This window comes from Penicillium bovifimosum (assembly GCF_028826915.1).
Source record: "Penicillium bovifimosum strain IBT 22155 chromosome Unknown utg000007l_segment0_segment0, whole genome shotgun sequence".
NCBI classification, from domain to species: Eukaryota; Fungi; Ascomycota; class Eurotiomycetes; order Eurotiales; family Aspergillaceae; genus Penicillium; species Penicillium bovifimosum.
Genome location: NW_026622716.1, coordinates 364,651 through 391,228, shown reverse-complemented (window position 1 = coordinate 391,228; position 26,578 = coordinate 364,651). Strand labels below are relative to the sequence as shown.

At 51.5% G+C, this 26,578-nt stretch overlaps 7 protein-coding genes across 7 annotated transcripts; 1 reads left to right on the top strand and 6 right to left on the bottom strand.

Annotated features, from left to right (window-relative positions):
- Positions 1-10: 10 nt before the first annotated feature.
- On the bottom strand, positions 11-481 carry N7515_009075 (uncharacterized protein; the record flags this gene model as incomplete). Its single annotated transcript, XM_056669819.1, has 2 exons — positions 11-348; positions 460-481. The coding sequence occupies 2 exons, from the start codon at positions 479-481 to the stop codon at positions 11-13; spliced, it is 360 nt and encodes a 119-aa protein (XP_056517618.1).
- A 4,816-nt stretch (positions 482-5,297) lies between these two features.
- On the bottom strand, positions 5,298-5,510 carry N7515_009074 (abc drug exporter; the record flags this gene model as incomplete). Its single annotated transcript, XM_056669818.1, has 1 exon — positions 5,298-5,510. The coding sequence occupies one exon, from the start codon at positions 5,508-5,510 to the stop codon at positions 5,298-5,300; it is 213 nt and encodes a 70-aa protein (XP_056517617.1).
- Positions 5,511-7,406: 1,896 nt separating this feature from the next.
- N7515_009073 (uncharacterized protein) lies at positions 7,407-8,177 on the bottom strand (the record flags this gene model as incomplete). The annotated part of the gene is made up of 1 exon (XM_056669817.1): positions 7,407-8,177. The coding sequence occupies one exon, from the start codon at positions 8,175-8,177 to the stop codon at positions 7,407-7,409; it is 771 nt and encodes a 256-aa protein (XP_056517616.1).
- A 3,252-nt stretch (positions 8,178-11,429) lies between these two features.
- Positions 11,430-11,994, bottom strand: N7515_009072 (uncharacterized protein; the record flags this gene model as incomplete). Its single annotated transcript, XM_056669816.1, has 2 exons — positions 11,430-11,806; positions 11,835-11,994. The coding sequence occupies 2 exons, from the start codon at positions 11,992-11,994 to the stop codon at positions 11,430-11,432; spliced, it is 537 nt and encodes a 178-aa protein (XP_056517615.1).
- Positions 11,995-20,256: 8,262 nt separating this feature from the next.
- On the bottom strand, positions 20,257-20,964 carry N7515_009071 (ankyrin repeat domain-containing protein; the record flags this gene model as incomplete). The annotated part of the gene is made up of 1 exon (XM_056669815.1): positions 20,257-20,964. The coding sequence occupies one exon, from the start codon at positions 20,962-20,964 to the stop codon at positions 20,257-20,259; it is 708 nt and encodes a 235-aa protein (XP_056517614.1).
- A 634-nt stretch (positions 20,965-21,598) lies between these two features.
- N7515_009070 (uncharacterized protein) lies at positions 21,599-22,678 on the bottom strand (the record flags this gene model as incomplete). Its single annotated transcript, XM_056669814.1, has 1 exon — positions 21,599-22,678. One exon carries the CDS (start codon positions 22,676-22,678, stop codon positions 21,599-21,601), a length of 1,080 nt encoding a protein of 359 aa, XP_056517613.1.
- A 1,107-nt stretch (positions 22,679-23,785) lies between these two features.
- On the top strand, positions 23,786-25,165 carry N7515_009069 (uncharacterized protein; the record flags this gene model as incomplete). Its single annotated transcript, XM_056669813.1, has 1 exon — positions 23,786-25,165. One exon carries the CDS (start codon positions 23,786-23,788, stop codon positions 25,163-25,165), a length of 1,380 nt encoding a protein of 459 aa, XP_056517612.1.
- Positions 25,166-26,578: the final 1,413 nt, after the last annotated feature.

Sequence of the window (26,578 nt, the reverse complement as noted above, 5' to 3'; positions counted from 1 at the left end):
TTTTGTCGCTCTACGGCACTTGGAAAGGTTTGCCGAGAAAGTAAAGCGGCAGATACCAGGTATCTTGAGATCCTGTGACAGTTATGGTGCGAGGTCGACATTGAAACGGCCCGTTGACGAGGCGAGTCTCGGGGTATCCCGCCTGGCTTGTGAACTGTACTGGGACGCGGAGGGCAGGGTTGTGCAGGACGTAGAAGCAACGGAAGCGCTGGGGGTAGGTGTTCTCCAAATCATGAAGCTCCTTCTTCAGAAGGATATCTTCCTCGGACACGATGCCAAAGACCAGGGTGACCTTAGTCTTGTCCCCGGGGTTCTTGAAGATCCCACGGGATGTGGCAGCCTTGATGGCTGTCCTCAACCGACGGTTATACCTATCCCGAGCTATCATACTAAAGGGCAAACATGTTAGCCATCGAACAGTTCATGTCGCTCCAGTTCAGATGGGTATTGATAACTTACTGAGGCCTTCAGTCGAGTCCATGCGTCATCCGATCGCCACCGTTGGATTGCCGTCGAGTAGATGAGCCGAGTTGCATCATTTGGTGCTCTCACGCAGAACAATCGATCTCCGTTCCTCGTGGATTATGGGGAAGCAGAAGATGCCTGCTCAGTCTCTGTGGCGGCTGCAGTCATCAGTATCAACTTTCGTCATGGAAAGGAATGAAAGGAGTTGAAACCGATGAAGAGAGAGGAAAATGGATGAAAGGAGGTGAAAAGGGACGAAGATGGCCGGATGCTTACCAACAGACGAGGGGTCAAGTCACCCTCGAGGCAGCGAGGCCGTCAAGGAAAGGACGCACCTGGGCCCTTCATTCTTCTACTCGGACGTCATGAGGCGCCTCGTCAACCGATTCCGCAGACTGAATCAGCCAGGAACTTCGTTGTGGTGGGTATGTTGATTGTTCTTGGGAAGAATGTTGATGGGGGATCGATTGAGAAAGGAGAATAATGATATAGTGAGGGACCTCAGGGAGGGCACGACTAAGCACGAGACACATGATGAGACCAGCAAACCGGAAGAGCAACCATGGGAGCACTGAACATGGCAACCTGGAACGAAATAAGCGCCTGCTATACCTTGGACACGGATGGATCGTTTTTCAAGGCGAGCGCATTGGAGCGTTATGCCGCATTGTGCTTGCGTTGCGGCTCACACTTCACCACGACATCATATCCATTGGCCTTCGTGTCTGGACAAGGGTCTAAGGTAGGTGGGAAACTCATCAGCTTCCTTTTCTCACAGGCTGGTCTGCTCTCATATTCACCCCGGTATCTACCTGCACGACACATCCATGGGATTATGGAGTGTCCTGAGTTGACTGGTGGCTCGGCTAATCAATTGAGACCAACTACAAGAGCCATGGAATGGATGGTTTCAGTCAACCATGACTTATGACAATGTGAAATGCGTGCCAGTGAGTAGGTCGTGGGGTGCACTTTTCGTACTGACATCCATCTCAAACCGGAGTACATAGAAGCTGAAAGACGGCTCGGAAGATCACTCAGACCAGCCGCAGACCACCCGCAAACTGCAGGGGAAAATTAGTCGTTTGATCCATGGTGAATGCGTCAAACGACATTTTACATGCTGCAGGGGCAAATGGCTTGTATAATTACTCCTTGGTTCCTGGACAACTGATAGGTATATACACAGGTCGCCCATAGGTATTAGCCGCATGGGGACACTCCATTCACATGAAGTATGGAACTAGGTTGTATTCCACATTCCCGCCGACTGAGATAGGTAGTCAAAACGAGGTCCTCGTAATACGACAGAACTTCCATCCCCGGGCAAACGCAATGCAAGCGAAATGCAAACGACAAATGAAGCCACAAGTCACACCAATTTCCCATGCATCTGCCGCAGCCATAATTTGGGATCAATCGCTGTTTTAACGAAGTATTTCCATTACGCCTGGGCATCATACTTGGATGCCTTTCCGGTCACTTTGGCCGGCTCCTAGTTATCAACTGTCGAGAATTGTGGATCATTCATGTATATACGCTAGTCCAGATTTGCCTTAGCGGATGTCGAGATTTTCCGGCTGAGTTTCCTTCTCCTTTGATCAACTCAAATCAACTCATTCATTTTTTATGATATTCATTACGATTGGTTCCCCTTGGCTCCTCTAGATTCCATCACATGTACTTCCATTGTAGCTCTTGGCTACAGCTCATCTTGCACAATTCCTTGCGAACCCATCACCGGACCATTTGCATGCCATCAACCAAGTGATTGGTTATCTCTTCCACCCACGCACGAGAGCAGTTTGCTATCGCGTACCCACGGAGGAAGAGGCAAACCAAATCACTTGGTTGATGGCATGCAAATGGTCCGGTGATGGGTTCGCAAGGAATTGTGCAAGATGGGCTGTAGCCTTGGCTGCATCCACCCTAGTGGTTGTGGTGGCCTATTGCGCGGAGCCCACCTTCTGTGCGTACTCGTGCTTCTGACCTGGGGTAGCCACTCCATCATAGGGCTTGAGTTCACCAATGGTCCATGGTGGACAGTCCGTCTTTCGCGCGTCAGTCAGGTGGTATTTGGCAGCCATGGAAGCTAGGTAGGCGTCTTGACAGAGCCAAACCAGCCCCTTCTGCCGATCCCTGAGGATGCGAATCCCGAGGAACCACCTTGCTTCTCCCAACGTGCAAAGCTCCCAGTGTTCAGATAGACGCGCAGCTACATCGGTCGCTTGCTGCTTCATGCCCTTAGGACTGAAGATCAAGATGTCATCGACATAGAAAATGATCAAAATCCCTTCTGGAGACACCATCAAACACACATCCCCGTACAATCTTGAATCCAAGTAACCCAAGAACTCTCGTGGCCTCCCTCTGCCACAGTCGAGGAGACTTGCGTAGGCCATAAAGGGCCCTCCGAAGTCTCCAACAGCGCACGTTCGCGGTCTTGGGGGCCATGCCTGGTGGCTACTCCACATAAACCTCGTCAGTGAGTATGCTGTTCAAAAACGCGTTGACTGCATCCAATTGGAGCGTGTCCAAGTCGAAAGCTGCAGCCAGGGCCAAGATCATTCGTGCGGTTCTTACAGCCAATGTGGCGGCATACTTCTCCTCTGTGGAGACAACTTGTAAGTCACCTCTCACGCAAATCCTGGCCTTGTATTTGATGAGAAAGCCGTCCTCATCAAACTTGTAAGTGAATATCCAAGTAAGAGGCAAAATCTGCCTTCTTTCAAGGTTGGTTTATAATCTGCTTGATGTCATCGACCTCGAACTCAGCAGCACCTGGTAGCGCGATTAATAGCCTTGAACCTTTGCGGCAAGTGCTCTAGACCGATGTCTTCGGTTGACATTGAGAAGATCACTGGTTCAAAGTGTTACTTGTAGGGCTGCCCAGCGCCCTCGATTACTTCGGCGCCCCAACAGGCATCGATGAGCTTCCAGCGGCCACCGTCAATCTTGGCGGCCTTCCAGGCGTAGTTGCTGCTGTAGGGGAGCACACTCCGAGGGAGAATAAACTGTGTCTTGTGGCGTGCGTTGCGAGTCTCAAGCCAGTCAAGGCAATTGTTGACTGTTGACTCGTTCAGTCTCCTGCAAGTCCGGTACTGGGGCAGCTTGGCTTCATGGGACGGACAACAAGTCCCGCAGTCCCGCAGCTACCGCTGGTGGCACTGCTGATGCGAATAAAGGTTGGCGTCATACATTGCCCCAGATAAATAGAGCTCCCCTCTTCGTGATCACTGATCTAAGTAACACTTAGCGTGGATGACCTATTTCCCACAGGTTTGTAGGAGGAAAAATCTAGTCTCTGTGCTCTTGTTGTTCGATCAAGCCCATGACATGGGCGAGAAACCGCTTTCTTCGCTTGCTCTTGCACAGACCAGGAATCCGGTGAGTTGTGTGGCGGATATAGATGCTAAGAAGGTATGAGGCATTTGTGTTACGATCTAGGCTTAGGGTCTTTTCTCTTAGTGTATGCGAGATGGGGGATTTGAATATGGAATCGTGAATTCAACTAGCTAGTTGCAGGCGAGTTTTCCATCACCAGTTTTGCTGATGAGGATATTCTCGATCTTCAGATCGCGATGTATGCTGCTGCGGTGACAATAAGTCCAACTGTCCAACGCGCTGACAATCCGTTCACTGAGTTTCGACTTTCGAGTCTCTTCCAAGACATATGTTAACCAAGAATAGAGGCAGACAGTAAGCTATGTACATGCATTCCATCGTACCAGGCAGCGAGAACGTCAAAGATGCAGAAGTCAAAGAAACAATCCCTACCCGTCCTTGCCTGCATTCTCAGGCACCCGAGTCACAACTATCATGAGTCACGACTCACGCCTAACAATCACTTTGCTGGCACTTTTGACCGCAAATATGCTTGAACTCAGCTGGCTCCGACTCCCAGCGCAATAGACCGGAACCGAGAAGCAGCCATGGCAAGATACGAGCAGGCTGTAGCAAGAGCTCGGCTGAGGGAAGGAGCCCGTCTCAGTCAGACCATTCCAACTTCCGCTCGTTAGGGCCGAAACATCACCACCCCGCCAATTATTCCTTTCCCACTCCACACGCTCCACACCTGAGCTTGGTGGAGGCCTTCGGGAAGTCTTCAACCAACATGGGATTCATCAACCCCAGGTGGCTACAATATCAACAGGGAATCATGGGGTGAGTGATTGGTCGTATTCCATGTTTCTCGACCGTTCGGAGCTCCTTTGAGACCTGACTTGTGAGTTTGCTGGAACCCCACTGTCCTTTGCAGGTCTATCCGGAATTAACATCATCTGCAGCGGCGCAGTCAGCGCCCGACTTGCTAACAAGGCTCAAGTCTCTTGGCACATGTCTGGAGCTTTGACGCCAGTCGATGGATCCAGATGTTCCATCGCCAACCGTCGCGAGGCACTATCCCCAGATTGCCTAAGTAGTCAACCATAGGGCAGTGCCAGCCACGCACGAAACACTATCCGAAGACGACTGAGCGGTCAGCGGTAAAGTAGCGACATCTCTATCACGAACATGGGTTGGAGCCTAGTTTGCAGCTTCGCAGCATCATCGGCTATAGCCCAGTCATCAACCGGGACAACCTCGTCCACCATTTACACCGATGAGACGGACGGACAGAGGTTGTTAATATTGGCGAGGGACGGGGTGGAACTGAAGGAAGACGTTCACGGCTTTGTTTTCCGGACAAACCTCTCCGCAACAGATATCCCAGTTGGTCATAGCGCCATCAACCAGGGAGCTGCATCAAACCGTCCCGGTAGACAGAGGGTCGGCAGAGTCACTTTGGCAGCTGCACCAGGATGTTGTTTGGGTGATGGGGCGCTCTGCTTTCTTCAGCTCTTGGAGCCATGCTGGGTGTCCTCGTCGTACTCTGCAATATCTTTCACCAACCGCTGGTACGCATCACTCTTCTTCCAGGCAGCGGTTAACTCATCCGGGGTCCGGGAGGCCATGTCCTTGATGTTGATTTCCTCTGCATGGAGAGGGTCAAGGAATGCGGCAAGAGTATTGTGGTTGGTAGATCGGCAGACGCTACCACCGAGCATCCATTGTTGGCGTAGTATGTTGACCGGGTAGTCTCAATCAATCTCAAGAGACTGAGGACCAGTACTCTTCTTGCAGATTGCGTTGATGAGCTGGGACGGGATGATGCCCACACCATCGATGCGACCGTGACCCAACGGTGCTCATCAAGAAGGGGGCACTATCGGGAAGAAGGAGTAAGTATTGAGATCCCACAGATGGACTTAGGTCATTGTCGGACGAGTGCCCATCACTTACTATGCATAGCCTTTTGCCGATTCTCAAGGATCTCAACGGCACTCGACCTCCATTGGAGGTTGTTTGAGATGTGTCCCTTCGAGGCTGCGAGCAACCGGAGCTCCGTTCTTTGTGGACGATCGGGAAGGAAAGAGAGGACAGAGAGGCAACGATGCCTCATCAGTCTCTGTGTCGTCTGCAGTCATCAGCATCAACTGTCGTCATGGAGACGGGGTGACGCATTAAAGAGATGAGATGAGGTGAAAGGGATGAAGAGATGAAAAGTGGTGGAAAGAGATGGCGGGATGCTTACCAACAGACGAGGGGTCAAGTCCCCCTCGAGGCAGCGAGGCCGCCGAGGGAAGCATGCGCCTGGGGCCCTTCCCCTGCTACTCGGACGTCATCAGGCGCCTCATGAACCGATTCCGCAGAGGAAATGGCCCAGAAACCTTGTTGTGCCAGGTATAAGGATTGTGGATTGTTCGGAGGATGAAGGTTGATGGGGGATCGATTGAGAAAGGAGAATATATAGTGAGAGAGAGGAGAGGGCACGACTAAGCACGCGACACATGATGAGACCAGCAAACCGGAAGAGGAACCATGGGGAGCACTGAATATGGCAACCTGGAACGGCATAAGCGCCTGCTATGCTTAAGGCGAGTGCATTGGACAGTTGTGTCACATTGTGCCGTGGGCTTCCGTTGCGGCTCGCACTTAACGACGACATCATATCCATTGGCCTCCGTGTTCAGTATCTGCCTAAACGACACATGGGATTATGAAGTGTCCTGAGCTGACTGGTGGGTCTGCTGATCAATTGAGACCAACTACAAGAGTCATGCAATTCTTTCAGTCATGACTATTGACTTAGGACAATGTGAAATGTGTCCCGATGAGTTGTGGGGTGCACTTTTCGTGCTGACATCCATGTCAAACTGAAGTAGAAGCTGAAAGACGGCTCGGCAGAGCACTCAGACCAGCCGCGTGGTAAGCCGCAGACCAGCCGCAGACCGGACGGGGAAATCAGTCGTTTGATCCATGGTGAATGCGTCAAACGACATTCTACATGCTGCAGGGGCAAATCCCGGCTTGTATAATTACTCCTTGGTTCCTCGACAACTGATATATATACACAATTCGTCCATATTAGCCGCCTGGGTATCGCTTCGCCTTAGTAGGTAGTCGAGTGGTGCGAGTCGCAATCGATGGACTTCGAAGGGCGCCAAAGCCTCGTGTGGTGTCGACGCGTCTGGAAGCTCTAATTACCACACTCAACGGGTGTATACTATGAGGTATATTTTGTTTCAGGGCTTAACTAGTGGAAATATATTGGGATTCCTAAATAATTGAACATAACCCGAACAGGTGCCCATTGGCGGACGTTGATATCGGATCAGCCAACTCAGCCGGGTCCGAGTTCTGGGACATGCGGACCGTGAGCTGAGAGGCGTAGGGGAAAGGTACAGTGAGAAAATTGATAGAAAGTTGATGTGATAAAGGTGATCGATAGAATGGTAAACTGCTAGGCCTCGACAACGTCGAAAAACGCGAAAAAGAAGAAAAACTTTCAGAAATTGCTTTGAATCGCTTTGATCTTTCTTCCTGATGCCTGAATCTGATGCACAGGACATGCTACCATTGTTAGGCCAAGATGGAAGAAGATGATATTTCTGTCTGATGATCTATGGGCCTATGAGGGGCAGTCGGTCACCTGACGGTGACTGACGTCCTGTCCCCCAACACTGGTGCTGCAAAGGGGGCGCGGGCGCGGCGCCAGCCCGCCTGATCTGGTCCTCGAGTTGTGTCACTCGGTGGATCAGCACCGTCATGTTCGCTTCCATCGCCTCGATCCGTCCCTCGTGGCGGACGAGGGTCTCTTGGAGCAGTTGCCTGACAAAGCTCGCCGGGACATCGAGGAACTCGCTACCTGCCGCGGGGACCTCGGTGGCCTCATCGGGGTTGACATTGCTGGTTGCGGGGGCCGTGGCACTGATTGCGGCTGGAGCTGCTGGTGTTGGTACTTGCGCCCGCGCAGCTCGCGAGCGACGCGGTTTGGCTTCCGACAGACCCCACTGCCCGGGAAAGGCACAGCGAAGGGCACGATAAAGGTCATAGAGGCCGGATATGGCCCCCTCCTTCGGCTGCTGTTGGACTTGAATTGGCAGCATCTTGAAGTCGGCGCTCATTTGCTTTCTGAGCATCTTCTGGGCATTGCACCGCTTCAGCAACGCGTCAGCCGGGGCACCCTTGTTCACGAAGGCAGGCTGCACTCGGTCGTGGATCCGTTGTATGCACTGCACAACTTGGACTTTCGTGCCATCGTCATTGATTTGGAGAGTGCGCGAATACTGATCGACGGCTTGGGGCTTCATGTTCGCCTTTTGTCTACCTGTGGCTTCGCCAAACAGGATAGATCGAGCTGGCCGTTGGCTATTGGCAAGCAGTGCTGGCATCTGTCGCGTTCCGACCCCTGGTCAAAATGTTCTGGTCCACATACGACGCGCAGTTCGGCAGGTAGGCAGCAGAAGGGCTTGAACCCAGCCCGGAGCTGGAAGATCGTGTGGGCATCGATGTGGTACTAATATTTCCCAGGGTTGATCTGGATATGTCAGTCTTAACTCCCAAGTGAAGAGGCGTGGGGATGGGAAGAGTGGACTCCGTGTAATTCGCTGTCTTACATTTCACACTGGAGGCAGGTATGTTGAATGAACACGGTGGGTTTTGGTGAGTGACGCGTTCTTCCAACCTTCTAAGAACAGGGAAGACAAGGTGGATGGTGTCAATGAAGATAAAACGCGAGAAAACGTGAGAAAGGATGGCCAAAGAGAGAACCAACGATGCTTGGAAAGTTCAAGAATGAAAGGAGAAGAGGCACCAGCACAGCGACTTAAATAGCTTCCAGAGAGATGGAACCCAGGAACGATCGGTCACGGGCCTTTGGTCACGTTTGGTCACGAGCCTTCCATAGCAATGGAACACGAGGCTATTCCCACGTTCATTTTGGGGAATGGGCGACGGCGCTGCCTCAAAAGGTCGAATACCCTCAAATTAATCACCAGGTTGCGTCTGGTCTTCAAACTATTCCCTGAACCATGTCTATTATTATCTATAACCTCCAGAAGAATGTTGATATGGCTCGACTACTAACAAGAGATCATACAGCCCAGGTTTGGTCAAAGGGATAGTGTAACTGCCAACTGGCAACTGGTGCCGGTACTTGTTTGCACACTTTGCACTGCTGCCGGTACTCCCATGTTTCTTCAGGCTTCTGATAGATTGCATCATTTTACCTCAGCATGCTCAGACCAAACATTATTAGTCACTCTGGGTCATGTGCAGTCACATGACATATCTAACCAAATTAGGTAACGTTAGGTCCAAATCAAATGTTTGGTCTGAGGGACTTTTTGACCGCCTATTTAGAAGGATCGGGGGAAAACCACGAAACGAGCCTCTCTCTTTGAACCATAAGATCTCGACCACCACGTCGATTTTCTTCTCAAAACTTGGCCTCCAGCGTCTTCTCCTTTATCTTTATTACTCTATACACTATCAACCATGTCTGAGCTAAGGCCGTCGAGATCGAAGCGTCCGCGCTCGACCCAAAATCGCGGGGAAGACACAATATAGCCATGTAGATGCCCGATAAAACGCAACATTGCTCACCAGCACGTTCAAGCATAACACTCACGTTCTAGGAGGCGTGGAAACTTCAAAATAGTAGCAAAGTAATTGTCCAGTTCGCATTTATGACGCTTGTAAGATTGAAGATGGCCAGCTCTGTGGTTGTTGAGAAGGTTGAGATCGAAATTCACACACCAAAGGAGCGGTCAAGCTGTTGGTCGATATTTCTTGGCAAAATTTCAAAATATCTCTCAGACGAAACGTCTGAGCTGAACCAACTTGGTTAGGCAGGTCATGTGAGCATTACCCAGCGAATCATGCTTCGTCTGAGCATGCTGAGGTAATGCATCATTTGCATCTGGTCTAGCCGAATTGAATCAAGTTTGTCTTCAGCCCTTTACAGATTATGGATAGAGCTTAATCTCCAGGTCACAAGCCGTCAAGCCCTGGTGAAGCCCATAGTCACGGCCCCACGGGCGCATATGAGATCAACCAAAAACCGATCGATGGCTGTTTGGCTTGATTGGACCAATTCAGCCACCGTTTCGCTTAGCCCATCACCAATCACCGACCCTAACCGACGTCGTTTTTTCTCTTGGCCTTTTACCCACATATCTCTCTCTGACCCCATGTTCTACCCCATATTCGTACCCATGTCCGACTGCAGAGCCCCACCAACCACATGGACCCTTTGTCGACTGCGCGACGGAAGATTAAGAATACTCGGGTGCTCACCACATGCGACGCCTGTCGTATAAGCAAGACTCGATGCGACTCGGCACGTCCAGTGTGTGCTAAGTGTGTCCAGCGGGGTGTAACTTGCGAGTATCCGGAGACGGATGCCCTCTCAGTGTCGGTCCCCATAGAGCTTCTTCCATTAGGGCATCTAATAACCACCAATTTCATCTAAAGACTAGATACTTGGAGCAGAAAAGTCCTAGAGGCAGTAGAACGTCAAGGGCGTCTTCTATCAGAAGGCCTGTCTTTGAATAGGGGGATCCTCCTCAGGCACCCCTTTTCTCGCAGCAGGCGTCGCCATCCCCAGTGGACGAAATAGATCCCGAATCAATCTCGCGAAGCGATGCGCTCAAAACGCCGATTACCGACCCCGACATGATTCTCAGCTGGACGATTTTCCCGCAAGTTAGGTCCATATCGACATTTCCAATGGGCAGCGTATTCCGAGAAGCCAGATCGGTTCCAGCCAGGTATAGTCTTCTCGTCTTCTCACATGTTTGTTGGAGAAATACTCTAGTCTCTGTGCCCTTGCTGTTCTATCAAGCCCATTACATGGGCGAGGACCATTGTCTTCTCTTGCTCTTGCACACACCAGGAATCTGGTGAGTTGTATGTCGGATATAGCTGCTACGACGTTGTATGAGGCATTTGTGTTACGATCTACGCTGACGGTCTTTTCTCTTAGTGTATCCGGAATGGGGATTTGAATATGGAATCGTGAATTCAACTATATAATTGTAGGAGAATTGTCCATCACCAGTTTTGCTGATGAGGATATTCTCGAGCTTCAGATCGCGATGTACGATGCTCTTTCGGTCTGCGCGCTCACAATTCAAAGCCCTTGTCATCCTCTTCGAGAGGTGTCGGGGTAGTCCGCAAGGAATCTTTGGAGAGGGCGGCCGATTTCGCTTGGAGAAGGCGTGACGTCGAACAGAGAAATCAGGCTTCAGAGACCATGCGAGACAAAACATGCGGAGGTTCCAGAACACATTAGCATCCATTCGTCCTTGCCTGCATCCTCAGGCACCTAAGCCGGAAGTCACGTTTAACAACCATTTCGCTGACACTTTTGACCGCAAATATGCTTGAAATCAGTAGGCTCCGACTCCCAGCGCAATATCTGGGAATGGACAGGCAGCCATGGCAAGAGCTTGGCTGAGAGAAGGAGCCCGTCTCAGTCAGACCATTTCAACTTCCCCTCGCCTAGGGTCAAAACGACACGATCCCTGCCAATCGCTCCTTTCTCACTCCACACGCTCCACACATGGGCTTCAGCGCTAGCCGAGCACGCGAGACTATCTGAAGACGACTGAGCAGTCAGAGGTAGAGCGGCGACTTCTCTATCACAAACATAGGTTGGGGCGGCCCGGGCGGGGTTTGCAGGTATAAGCCAGCAGATTGAACCCAGCTGCGCCACTGACACCAGCTCGTAGTCCATCAGACAAGTTCTGCGTGATACTCTTGCCAACAATAATGGTGTCAGAGCTAACGCGCGAGATCAAGGCACCAACTCGGTTTGCATCGCAGAACTCGGCATCTTGCACGAATGTTCGACGGAAAGGTTTTGAACGTAGCCGGGCAACGATTTGCTCACCGACAATCCGAATAATGATAATGCGCCCATAGTTCGCACCAGCGCCGAGCAAGAGGATTCCTCGGGAGAGCCGCGTAAAACATGGACATGCTGAGGCCGAACAATTCGCCGCCACCTTCGGCCGCACTTTTAGTTGCACTGTCCATAATTCTACCGATGGACAAAGGAACTGCCATGGTCATCGATGAGGAGACCACGAGGAAAAAGAAGGCAAAGCTGAGCGCCTTTGATTCAGGTCGTGCGATCCTCAAAAGTCGCCAAATTTCGCCGAACCCGGACTTCTTTCCGCCATCCTTGTTGATTCTGGGGCTCATGTTCACCTGAGCTGCCTGCGCTGCGCGCTCAGGCAATTGAAGCCCTTGTCATCCTCTTCGAGAGGTCTCGGGGTAGGGGTTCGCAGCATCATCGGGGGTATCGGAAAGTGGCCAGTCATCAACCGAGACAACGTCGTCCATCATTGACACCGGCTGCCTCCACTCAAAGGGGGAGTCAGGGGTCCGGTAGGGAATGACTCGACCTGACCGGGAGTTATGGTTTGAGTGTCCAATGTCTGGTCCAATGACTCATGGGAGGGCATCCTGTGGACCATGTTGGACAACGATGCCGAGTTGGGCATACGCTCGTTAGGCTGGTGGAAGCCCGAAGCATCAACTTGGTACTTTCGTAAGCGCACGATCTGCCAAGCCCGCGGAGACTATCCGAGACAACATGACGATGCCTGAGGGACTTGCAAGTTGCTCACGGGTGCATCCGTAGTGTCCCAGTACTGACTACCGACTGCCTCCTTTGCATCATATTCTCCTTTTCCTGGTCAGCGCCCATAGTTCCATTGTTCATGGATCATGTAATCGGGCTGGCCCTGAACCCTGTTGGAGCCTGATTCTGTAGGATACCAACCCGGTTCCACCTCCCCGTTGACTGACGCTGGGGTGCACGGTTGGCAGCGTCTTGTGCCTTCCTCTGGTTCTGGCGCTTGCGGTAAGTCCACCAGGATTCCGAGGCACGCTGCCAGATGAAGGGTAGGGCAGCGACCACTCCCACTACCGGCGTGGCCGCGGGGTCGAGGCCTGGTTTGCAGCTCCGTATACGATGGAGTCTAGCTCATGGATGTCTCCGGCTGAGGTTTGTGCGTCTGCCGGCAGACTTGCCTGGCCTACGCTCACCTCATCGATGACGAGGGCGACAAAGGAGACGAGAGACTTCTGTGGCACTTGGAAAAGCTGCCCGAGAGAAAGGATCAGCTGATACAAGGAATAATGAGGTCCTGTGACAGGAATCGAGCGAGGTCGACATTGAAAGGTCCGTCGACGGGACGAGTCTCGGGGGATCCCGCCTGGGTTGTGAACTGGACTGGGACGCGGAGGGCAGGTGGCAGCCTTGATGGCTGTCCTCAACCGACAGTTATACCTATCGCGACCTGTCATGCCAAAAGGCAAGCACGTTAGCCATCACCGAGTTTATGTCGTTCCAGTTCAGCTGGGTATCGATAACTTACCGAGGCGTTCAATCGAGTCCATGCATCCTCCGATGGCCACTGTTCGATCGCTGTCGAGTAGATGAGCCCAGTTCCATCATTTGTTGCTCACACGGAGAACGATCAGAGTTCCGTTCCTCGTGGATGATCGGCGAGCAGATGATACCTGCTCAGTCTCTGTGGCGGCTGCAGTCATCAGTATCAACTGTCGTCATGGAAAGGGATGAATGGAGACGAAAGAGTAAGAAGGGATGAAAGGAGGTGAAGGAAGATGGAAAAGAATGGCAAGTGATGGCGGGATGCTTACCAACAGACGAGGGGTCAGGTCCCCCTCGAGATAGCGAGGCCGCCGAGGGAAGGATGTGCTTGGGGCCCTTCCTTTTCTACTCGGACGTCATGAGGCGCCTCATCAACCGCTTCCGGAACTTCGTTGTGGTAGGGATGTTTGTTGTTCTGGGGATGAAGGTTGATGGGAGATCCATTTGAGAAAGGAGAAGATATAGTGAGAGGGAGGTGAGGGCACGACTAAGCACGCGACACATGATGAGACCAGCAAACCGGAAGAGCAACCATGGGAGGCACTGAACATGGCAACCTGGAACGGCATAAGCGCCTGCTATACCTTGGACATGAACGGATCGTTTTTTAAGGCGAGCGCATTGGAGCGCTGTGCCGCATTGTGCTTGCGCTGCGGCCCACACTTCACGACGACATCATATCCACTGGCCCTAGTGTCTGGACAAGGGTCTAAGGTAGGTGGAAAACTCATCAGCTTCCTTTTCCCAAAGGCTGGTCTGCTCTCATATTCACTCCGGTATCTACCTGCACGACACATGATGATACATCCATGGGATTATGGAGTGTCCTGAGTTCACTGGTTGCTCGGCTAATCAATTGAGACCAACTACAAGAGCCATGGAATGGTTTCAGCCAATCACGACTTATGACAATCCAAAATGCATCCCGGTGAGCCGTGGGGTGCACTTTTCGTACTGACATCCATCTCAAACCGAAGTAGAGGCTGCAAGACGGCTCGGCAGAGCACTCAGGCAAGCAGGCTCCCAAGCCGCAGAGCGGAGAGGAATGTCAGTCGTTTGATCCATGGTGAATGCATCAAACGACATTCTCCATGCTGCGGGTCCGGGCCAATGGCTTGTATAATTATTCCTAGGTAGGTTGGTTCCTCGACAACTCATATATATACACAGATCGTCCGTACCTATTGCCTAACCGGGCGGTTGTTCCAGTAAGTAGGTTGGACGATTTACTTGCAGAGGTTTTTCCGCATTGCCGCGGGGGTATTGGTTGTATAGGTAGCGAAAACGAACCTTGTCCTCGAAATACGACAGCAATTCAAGCCAAATACAAGCAAAATGCAACCGACAAACAAAGCCACAAGTCAGGCCAATTTCCCACCCGTCTGGCGCAGCCATAATTTGCGGTCAATCGCTGTTTTGACGAAGTATCTCCATTACGCCTGGGCATCATACTTGAATGCCTTTCCGACTACTTTGGCCGGCTCCCGGGCTCCTCGTTATCAACGGGAAACCCCGTACAGCGGGCTTCCATGTCGTCAGCCTTTTTGCCTCATTCGTCGTTCTGCACGATTGTGGCAGTGGCATTTTCCAAACCTCCTAGCCCGACTACCCATCTATCAAGGCCGGATAATCACACTGTTTGCCAGGTCAGTAGCTGATAAGCTTTGCCTTGCGCGTTATGGTAACTTATGGGGGTTTCGGGCAGGTGCATGATTTGCTGGATGGTCTTTGGTGTTGTCCATGTTCAGACGCAATCGACTTCGCAGGGCGCCAAAGCCTCGTGTGGTGTCGACGCGTCTGGAAGCTCTAATTACCACACTCTATGGGTGGATAGATTTTGTTTGGGAGCTTAACTAGTAGAAGAACTGGAAATATATTGGGATTCCTAAATAATTGAATATAACGCGAATCGGCGCCCATGGTGGACTTTGATATCGGAGCAGTATGGCCGCGTGTTCAGGTAGAAACTGGGTGCCTGACGCTAATCCTCTAGCGTCTGACGCTAGCCCTAATTAGGACATGGTTGACGTGAGCAGACGCGTGCTGGGCGAGCTTTCTGCCAACTGGTGAGTCTCCCGCCAACTGGATTGGGTATATCATGGAATACAGATACAATGTGAGATCAATGGAGAAAGCGATGTATGTATTCAGGTGGACGAAGAGGAGAAAGAGAGAAGGAGAGAGAGAGAAACTATGGGGTTCTATCTACACATATATGATGCCTGGGGCATCAAGGCATCCAACAGTATATCTCTCATGCGCGGGCAGATGGGCATAGAGCGCATCTTCCTCTGTAACTGTTGAAGCTGTAGTGCTCTCATGTTCCTTTCCTGTCGATGTGGACGCGGAGTCGGCATCGCGCTTGTCGACAGGTTTCTCGGTGGGCCTTTCGTTCAGTTGAGGATCCTCTGCGACCTTCTCAACGGCCGACACACCATCCTCGGGCTGTTGCATGTTGATCGAATTGCTGGATCCTGTACCCGGAGGTCTATTCCATGAAGGTTGTCGGAAAAGTTAAGGTGTAATCGAAGGTGGAGACCGTGGAGGATGGATCATGGAGGTTAAGTGAAGAAATAAGATATCAGGAACCTTGAAGGCCCAAGCGTTCTGGAAAGGTTCGAAGGGGAAAGGAAGGGATCCGCTGAGGGAAGAAGCCCGTCTCAGTCAGACCATTCCAACTTCCCCTCGTTAGGGTCGAACATCACGAACCCCCGCCAATTGTTCTTTTCCCACTCCACACGCTCCACACATGAGCTTGGTGGAAGTCTTCGGGACGTCTTCGAGCAAGATGGGATTCAACAACCCCAGGTGGCTACAACATGAATTGGAGTAATGGGGTGAATGATTGGTCGTGTCCCATGTTTCTCGATGGTTCGGAGTGCCTTTGAGATCTGACCTGTGAGTTTGCTGAAACCTCATTGTCCTTTGCAGATCTATCCAGAATTGACATCATCCAGAGCGGCGCAGTCCGCGCCCGGCTTGCGAACAATCCGCGAAGCTCTTGGCACATGTCTGGAGCTTTGACGCCAGTCGATGGATCCAGATATTTCAGCGCCAGCCATCACGAGGCACTATCCCCAAATTGCCTAAGTAGTCCACCATATGGCAGCCCCACGCCCGTCTTCGGGGCCTGCGGAGTCCTTCTCATAGGCTTCGATGCGAATTGGCGGCAGACGAGTTGCACCCATTGCATGGATGAAGATCGGGTTTCTATAGTAGTGCGTTGCTACCAGGACTGCGGCTGAGCCCAGGAGGAACTATAACGTCTCAGTTAGCCGGGTTCACAATACTTGTAGTATGTGCCATGATAGGGACTCAAATGAGGAGGTAGAGGCTGGGGTGATGCGTTGAAGAGGCAAGGGGACATACGCTTGCAGTGACCTCGAAGTCAAACAGCCATATGCTGCCAACAATGCTCAGAATGATGTTGGTGGCTGTCGCCAAACTCCTTGCGTCCTTCTGCGCGTGGCTGACGTAGAAGGCGGAAACGATGCCACCTAAGGCCTGGATGATGATGGTAGACCACACCTCCCAATTGTAGCCCTGGAAGAAGCCATCTTCGGCGATTTTCTCGCCATCCCGGAAAACAATCCCAATGAAGAGAGCCGGGAAGACGGAGGAGACAGCCAATTGCACATTGCGGACCCACAAAGAAATATGGATGTTTAGAGCTGTCCTTTAGGACTTTCTCAAAAAACATACTCGCAAGACCAGACGCCACAGACGCTCGTATGATCGCAAAGAGACCAATTGTGGGGTTAAAATGTGGGTCGGCTGTTTAGATATCCTCTTCGATAGTCAAATTCGTGGGAATGTTAAACTGCGAGAGAACAGTCTCATTGACTGGGGTTCCGGGGGACCATGTCCTTGATGCTGATTTCCTCTGCAACCTCTTTCAACCGCCGCTTGTAGCCATCGCCCTTCTTCTAGGCAGCGGCGAACTCATCGGGGGTCCGGGGGCCATGTCCTTGATGTGGATTTCCTCTGCAAGGATGGGGTCAAGGAATGTGGCAAGAGTACTTGGATTTGATAGGTCCGCAGACGCTACCACCGAGCATCCATTGTTGGCGTAGTATGTCGACCGGGTGGTCTCAATCAATCTCAAGAGACTGGGGACCAGTACTTTTCTTGCAGACTGCGTTGATGAGCTGGGGCGGGATGATGCCCACACCATCGAAGCGACCGTGACCCAACGGCGCTCATCAAGAAGGGGGCACTATCGGGAAGAAGGAGTAAGTATCGAGATTCCATAGATGATCTTAATGATTGTCGGACGAGTGCCCATCACTTACTATGCATAGCCTTTTGCCGATTCTCAAGGATCTCAAGAGAGCGGTCTTTGAGTAGATGTAGACTGGGGTGCTCCAGTACTGGCTGAAGACGCGGACCAGACACTGCCAGAGTTGGACAGAGAACGGCACTCGACCTCCATTGGAGGTTGTTTCAGATGCGTCCCTTCGAGGCTGCGAGCAACTGGAGCTCCGTTCTTTGTGGATGATCGGAAGGGAAAGAGAGGACAGAGCGGAAACGATGCCTCATCAGTCTCTGTGTCGTCTGCAGTCATCAGCCTCTACTGTCGTCACGGAGATGGGGTGATGCATTTGATAGAGATGAAGAGTGATGGAAGGTGAAGGAAGGAGATGCCGGGATACTCACCAGGAGAGATGAGGGGCCAAGTCCCCGTCGAGGCAGCGGGGCCGTCGAGGCAGCGGGGCCGTTGAGGCAGCGGGGCCGTCGAGGCATCGAGGCCGCCGCCGAGGGAAGGATGCGCTTGTGGCCCTTCCTTTCTGCTCGGACGTCATGAGGCGCCTCATCAACCGTTTCCGCAGACCGAATCAACGAGAAACTTCATTGTGGTAGGTATATGTATTGATTGTTCCGGGGATGAGGTGGGGGGTCGATTGAGAAAGGGGAAGATAAAGTGACCTCCCGAGAGGGAGGGCACGACTAAGCACGCGACAAATCAGGCGACCAGCAAACCGCAAGAGCAACCATGGAGAGCACTGAATATGCAACCTGGAACGACATAAGCGCCAGCTATCTTGTACATGAATGGATCTATCAAGGCGAGCGCATTGGACGGTTGTCTCACATTGTGCTGTGGGCTTTTGTTGCGGCTCACACTTCACGACGACATCATATCCATTGGCCTTTCAGTCCAGTATTTGGCTACACGACACATGGGATTATGGGGTGTCCTGAGTTGACTGGTGGGTCTGCTGATTGATTGGGGGCAACTACCACTGCGATGGCATGGTTTCAGTCAACCATTAGTAGGTTATGACCAAGGGAAATGTGTCCCGGTGAGTCGTGGGGCGCACCTTTCGTACTGACACTCATCTCAAAGCGCAGTAGAAGCTGAAAGCCTGCTCGGCAGAGCACACAGACCATTGATCGCACCAGCCGCAGGCCGTAGAGGGAAATCTGTCGTTTGATCCATGGTCAATGCATCAAACGACATTCCATATCCTGCAGGGGCAACCTAAATGGCTTGTATATGGAATTACTCCTTGGTTCCTCAACAACTGATATATATACACAGTTCGTCCATATTAGCGGCCTGAGGACACTTCACTTGAAGTAGGAAGTTGTATTCTGCATTACCGCCGACTGGGATAGGTAGTCAACACGAGGCCCTCGAGACCTATACGACAGAAATGCCATCAAACAAAATGCAAGCGAAACACAAACGACAAATGAATCCACTCGTCACACCGATTTTCCATCCATCTGCCGCAGCCATAATTTACGGTCAATTCCTGTTTCAACAACGTATTCGTGTTACTCCTGGGCAGCATACTTGGACGTCTTTCCGAGCACTTTGGCCGGCTCCTCGTTATCAACAGGAAAAATCGAACAGTGGGCTTCCCAGTCATCAAACGGTGTGCCTCATTCTTCGTTCTGCACGATTGTGAGCATATGCCAAATCTCCTAGCCCGACTCTTCGTCTGTCAAGCCGGGGTAATGACCCTGTTCGGCGAATAGGTAGCTGATAAGCGTTGCTTTGCGCGCGTTGAGAGCTTCGAGCAGGTGCATGATCTACTGCATGGCCTTTGATGTTCCATGACAATAATCTATTGAAAAAGTAGTAGACTAGGTATACGGGAATGGAGACGCATAGTTCGTCCTCAAAGTTTGAGAGGTAGGTACAAGGTAGTCGAGTGGTGCGAGCCGCAATCAACTTCGTAGGGCGCCAAACCCTCGTTTCGCATCACCACGTCTGGCAGACTGAGCCTTGACTGTCTTGTTATTCTCAAGGATGAGTCACATGTTGCTTCATGCAAGACTTGGTGGCTTTGGACCCCAGCACTGGAAGAGGTAAGAAGGCAGTGTCCATATGACCGGATGGACGATCTAATACCTCCATTCTATGGGTGTATATATTTCATTTACTTGGGAGCTTACCGAGTGGAATTATATTGGATTGCTAAACAATCGAATGTAACGGGAATAGGCGCCCATCGTGGAATTTGATATCAGATCAGTACGGGACCCTCGTTTCCATTGCTGCCCCCACTAACCTCCTGCACTGGCTCCCAGGCCGATGCACTGCCCCTTTTTCCCACCGGAGAATGCCGTTTTATCCGACGCTAAGGTTGATCTGGCCAGTCTTACCGTCGAAGGCACGCTGCAATGATGCTGGCCAATAGAAATACAGCGTAGTCTCATACGCTATTTCAACGTGATAGGTTGGAGCAGACCCCACTCTGAAGTGGGTCCCGTAGTGGCCCTCCCGGTCGCTTCCCGCTTGAGTGGATCAGATCAGTGATAGGGTGTGTAACTACAGTACGTGTAACGCATAAAAGCCTAAGAAAATCAAGCATTAAGGATGAAGGTTAACCGGTTTTTCGGGTGTCGATCTGTGGACTCGCAGAATAAAGAGAACGCACGTGATCTAGGAATTAGGTTGATTTATGTACACCCACCGTCACCTACGTACTAACGGTTCCTCTCGCGAATCTATTGAATATTTGATTCGACTGTCCATGTCCCTAGACGAATGTAAATGCTTCGCTCTTTTCCAACACGCCGTCATCCGACCGGTACCCGATCTGCAAGGACTTTTATAACGCGTTTACATCCACACCAATCCGAATCAAGGCCTCAAGCACCAGATCATTCCCTCTCTCTGCAGCAATGTGCAATGGGCCCATCCCAGCTTGATCCTTCAGAGTCGGGTCCGCCCCATTCTCAATTAGCAATTGAGCCACGGAAACATGACCGGTCGTATTACCAGCCGCAGCACATGCATGGAGTGGCGTCCTGCCCAACGCATCGGTTGCGTTCATATCAACATTGTGGCTCAGTAATGCCCTGACGCATTGTGTGTTTCCTGACGCAGCAGCTAAATGTAGAGCGGATTTATAAGAGACGGAGGCATTTGACCTGGTATGGTGTTGATTTTGTGTAGACTTTGCTCGATGGCGCCGCGCCAGTCCGTGGAATGAAGAGACTGTCGTACTCATATCATCAATGGTGTTTGGTGCAAGAGATTCGACATGAGGGTACCATTGGGGTGAGTCCATGAGCAAGCTCTCCTCGATCGCTGGAAGAGCAAAGTCAAACTCCTGGAAGTTTGGACCGGCTGGTGGTGATTCGGAGGGTGTTTCGTTCAGACCACGGAGTGAGGCGGCTGCATTATCAAAGTCCACTTGGTGATAATGCAAGCTTGGTTGCTCGAAACTTTGCTCGTGCATCGCGCCCCTGTGGTCATTACCACATTTGTCGCAGAACTGTCGCGATGGTGTGGTTTTCGGGGAAATGTCCGGCATACAGGTCGCTTGATAGGGACTCGAAGGCAAAAATGTATTTTTGGAATTTACTTGTGGTCTGAGACGCTCGAGCCCTGCGAGCTTCGCTTTTGTAGCCTGTGCTGGGAATCTTTATCAGCCTTTACATCAGTATTTGAGCGGAGGGTATGATGAGAAGGAGAGAAGTGCGGTGACGGCGTTGTGCTTGTCGGTTTTTGGCCCGACGGCGTGTAATGCTGGCTTCCTGACTCGAATCCATGGCAGGTTAGTGATGATCCAGCCATGAGGACTGTGTCGGCTCCCTTAGGCCTCCCATGGGAGGACGAGCTAAGCTAAGTCTAGGTAATATGTACAGGACCCTGTCAGAAAGCAGCTCTTTTCCCTATACAGAATCGTTCATATCCAATTGAATGCGTTCCTCCGACATGCAGGCTTCGCGTGGCATGGGTGTCAGGTGGGAATGCCGGGGGCAATTGGCTGTCGAGAGAAGCCTCAAGTTCAAGAAGAAGTTGCGGTACTAATGAAGGCTGATCTAGAGGCGAGCGACAAGACCGCTCAGTTAGCGCTCAGGGTGCCACCTAGGGATGACCTACCAACGGAGTCGTTGGCCTTCTTGACGGCCACGATATCCCCGCAGTTCTACCACGCGGCGGTCTTACATTCTCAGCACGCCAACTGGATCAGTCATCATTATTGCCGCAACTTCTTCTTGGACTTGGGGAGAGGCCTTTTTCAGATTCTCTTCGATGACCATCATCTTCGATGCAGTTGTTTTGAAATTTGGGGATCTGAGGGTCCAATTGACTTCCCTACAGTACCTCCACTCGTGTCCCTTTCCTCCACATAGACAGCGCATCGACTTGTTGCGATTGCCTGAAGGCTTCCCCTTGAGGGTGGTTGTGGATGCCATGGATGATCCTCCTCCCAGCGTCTGGCTCTGGACATGGCGGTAGTCTCCGTAGTGAGAGACGACTCGATGGAAATCCATTGCGTTTCTGTCAGCTACCGGCGGTGGAGTCCAGCTCTCCGTAGTAGCTTTGGATCTCCACAAGTCTTCCCAGTCGGTCAAGCGTTGCCTCCACATGTTGGCAAAGTATGGATCTTGTGCTTGAACTGCCCGAAGAAAGTCCCTGATTGCCATCGAATCCGGGGGGTACTGGGAAGACGTATAGCAAACGTCTGGGACGCCCGCGGCTTTGGCTTTGTCGTACAGATTGTGCCAATTCTTCAACCACCGTTGCAACGAGGTCTTGTTCATGGGCGAGTCAATCATTCGTCGCCAATCGTTACGAAGCTCCTCGACCCTCGTTGCGCGTCTTAGCAAATCGTTACGAAGGTCCTGGACCCTCGTATTGCGTCTCGGCGCGAACTGCTGCTTGAGCCGTACAAGTTGGTCGTATGGTGACGAGAGGCCCGACAAGATTCCGTGCCAGTCCGGGTGGAGGCACTGTCGAATGTATCTCTTCATCCGAGAGATAGCAGCAACGGTTGCCTCCCCGAGGACCTGTCCGTCCTTGTACAAGGCGACCCTCTCGCGGTATTCGGTGAAGTCTTCGCCTTTCAGGTCCGATGTTTGCGTGACGCCTTCCTTCACGTCGCAGGGTCTAGGGTATTCCGAGTAGATCCACTCGGTCGGTATTTTATATATCTCCGATTCGCTCTTCTCGGGATCCATATATTCCCATACCCGCTCCATCTTTGCGGCAACTCGATGTCGGCGATCCAGAGCTGCCATTGCGAGGAATCGCGCAGCAATGGTCCGAGGGGAGAGAGCAATTATCCGAGGGGAGTGTCCCAGTCGGAAAGCCCTTGGTTCTCCATCCAGTCCATCTTCACATACACTTCTACTGTGAGTCTATCCAATTGGACCTTCTGCAGCAGATTGGTTGAGGGGCTATCCGGATTACCCTCGGGGACCAACTGAGAAATTGAAATCTAGGGGAGTTGGTTCGTTGGAAAAAGAAAGATTTGATGTCTTTGATTCAACGTGCAACCGGGCTTATAACTGTGGAAGTGAGAGCCACAGCGGAAATGTACATGTGAAGAATCTAGAGAAGCCAAGGGGAACCAATTCAAATTGTATGAATATAGAGTTGAATGTTGATTGAGGACTCGAAGGCGGTGACCCATAGGGAACGACACTGTGTGTCTCGCTTACCGAGTGGGGAACAACTCAAAATACACTAAGCCATATCTAGACTAGTGTATGCAAATGACTATGACCCACTATTCTCGACAAACGCATTATGGCGGGTCTTCAGGTCTTGGCTCCGCTGATGCAAATGAGGTCACTTAGGTTAGTTATTTCAAAGAGAACCTTACAAATAGAGAAGAATGAAGCGAAGACTCTGTAGAAGGGTCAAGGCACCCAAATAGCGTAGGCGAAGCAACTGGCGAGCCGCCGAATGAATTCCTTAGTCGTCGTTGTTCTTAACGGGGGAGCCGAAGATGGAGCAGAGGAGGAATTCAGGTAAGTACAGGAGAGGAAAGCCTGTGCATGAGCCCAAATAGCCAGGGTAGGGGTACCTCCATGCAAGAAGCGAGAACAGCAGCCGAGCAGCCCCAAGCCTATTACTTATACATACCGATAGCCGGAATAGCTGATAATCAAAGACACTGGCGGAGACGGCGCCAAGCCTAGGAAACAGGCAAAAGTGTAAGGGGAAGAGATATAAAGTGATGTGTATTGTCTACGGCTAGTTACCGGAGGGGAAAACAGGAAGCCCCCTGTCACCGCTAGTGTGCCTGAGTCATCTCACGTTGCTAGTCCCGCTGCGCTCATTCTGTTCTTCTCCGGTGCTTGTCATACCGTGAATCAGATTCAACCCCAAATATCATTACAATGTCTTCTGCAATCGGGAAGAAGGCCCTTCTTCTGGGTGCAGGCTTTGTGTGTGAGCCCGCTGTCCAGGCGCTCTCCGTAGCAGGCGTCGAGGTCACCGTAGCCTGTCGCACTCTAAGTGCTTCCCAGGCCCTCACCGCAAACTACAAGTCTACTACAGCTATCGCACTCGATGTAGTCAACGAGCCGGAGGCGCTCTGCGCGGCCATCTCTGAAACCAATATCGTCATCTCCCTCGTCCCCTACGTGCACCACGCCCTCATTGTCTCAGCCGCCATCAAATACAACAAACCAGTGGTGACAACGAGCTACATCTCTCCCGCCCTCTGGGCACTGGACGACCAAGCCAAGGCCGCAGGTATAACAGTCCTCAACGAGATCGGTCTCGACCCTGGCATCGACCACCTTTACGCTGTAAAGACAATCGACGAGGTCCACAAAGCAGGTGGACAAGTGAAGGCCTTCACGAGCTACTGTGGTGCTCTCCCTGCACCAGAGAACTCCGACAACCCCCTTGGTTATAAGTTCTCCTGGAGTCCTCGAGGAGGTCTGCTTGCCCTTCTCAACTCCGCGCGATGGTACCGCGATAACGAGATCGCAACCGTGGATGGAAAGGATCTGATGGCTGCTGCTTCACCACAGCCCATTTTTCCCGGGTTCCGCCTGGTTGGATATCCCAACCGCGACTCAGTCGGATTCCGAGATTTCTATAACATCCCCGAAGCACACACCGTCTTTCGGGGCACCCTACGATATGCCGGGTTCCCTGAGATAATTCGCGCCTTGGTGACCATTGGGTATTTCTTGCAGGAGCGAATGGCTGTGCTGGAAAAGTCGGGTACGACTTGGGTACAATTGACTACCTTCCTACTTGGACTTTCGGAGTCCTCGTCACCGAGGGAGGTGGAAAATACGGTTAGGCAGAAAGTTAAGGCATTCATCACAGACAACGACGATGTCGATCGTGTTCTTTCAGGTCTACGATGGATTGGTCTCTTTGACACCACGCCTGTCGGCGCATATCATACACCACTTGACGCGCTCTGTGCTGTGCTAGAAACCCGAATGGCCTACCAGCCTGGAGAACGAGATATGATTGTGTTGCAGCACATCTTCAATATCACGCATGCAGATGGTTCGGTGGAAAAGAGATCGAGTACTCTAGTTGAATATGGGGACCCTCTTGGTCCGGGGTCTCGCAGTGCAATGGCGAAACTTGTTGGACTTCCCTGCGCCGTTGGGGTTCTGGCTGTGTTGGAGGGACGCATTTCGGCGAAGGGTATGCTGGCGCCTTGGTCGAGTGCGGAAATTGTGGGTCTGTTGCGGGACGAACTAAAAGATAGATTTGGCATTGAGATGAAGGAGCAGGTTATCGGATGAGTCGTGTGATGCCCGGAATTTCTATTCATTTGAGTCATTTCCACAGTGACAGAGTCGGAAAGACCTTGAAGATCTATTTGGATGATTACTTTAGAATGTACTGAGTATAAGAAGATAGTACGAAAAGGTAGTCTATGTAGCCTTCATTCTTCGCATTATTGTTGGAGGTTACTCACTACCTCTGAGGCGCCTTGCCAACCATCCGCTGTGTAGCCCGTTTCTGGTCTCCCATTGCATTGCATCAGAGCATGCATCGTTCCATTCTTGAATGAAATTCCTAGCCTCGCGTTCGGTATCGAAACGTTCGTGGCACGCGTTTGTATATCCGCTGATTGATTCCTCCGCTGCCCTACATCGCGTTACTGAGTGCCCAGTTCGTTCCAGCATGATGCTTACCTACTTCCAATCTGTGAAAACTCCGGTATTTTGGCCATATGCAACAGCATAATAATTTCCTCGGGGTTGCAGCGTAGCTACATAGCTTGCCTCACATTTGAGAGCTTCGTCGAGTTCTTCAAATCCGTTCTCTATTTCACGTCGTGCTTCTTCGAGACTCAGGAAATATTCATGTAAGGCGCCATCGAAACCTGTCACTCTAGGATGTACCTGAGCCCTGAGCGAATCAGTAATTAGCAGGCACATCACTTGTGCTAGAACCTAGTCGCGTTTACCAAGAGGAATATATGGTTGGCCTGTCCACTCGCCCCTGATATACGACGTAAAACCTTCTTTCACGGCGACTTTTTGGGGCCATTGCTGGTATAAAGTGTCAGATAGAATGATGAATGTTTAGGTTGTCACGAGAATTTGGGCTGCAAAATAAAATGGAGGTTATGAGTACAGGTGGGGGTCTTTATAGGGAAATTCTTTGGGCTTGTACCGCTGCCCTTAGAAGGGGGGTTGTTCTCTGCATGGGGCAACTTGTGCATAGGCCTTTGGGATCAACCAATGAATCAAGGCTCTATTAACCTGTTGGAGCCTAACTAGTATCGCTGTGGCTATGCAGGCGCCTTTTTCCGGATGAAGCAAGAACTCGTATCCCGTACGCCCGAACAGGCTCCAGTACAGAAAGTGAGGCTGAACACCAATAGTGGGAGCACCAGTCTATTACACATAAGCCAAAGTCATAAAACCGACGAAACCCGAAGTACAAAGGAGAAGCCACAGCCGTCAGGGAGTAGGCACAAACATGAATGCGTGGCACCGTCCACCTCCCCATGTCCGGGCTCTCGCCTCACGTATACTACGTAAGCTCCTCTACGTCAAGATCCCGGCCTGTTCCTGTTGCAGCAACATCAGGCCCCGTTCTCCGAAATCCTTACTTCAGCCTCGATTGCTGATCATCGTCCGTCACTACCCAATTAGGCAGCGTGTATCCAAATAGTTGGGTGAGATGCTCCCCTCTCTAAAGCG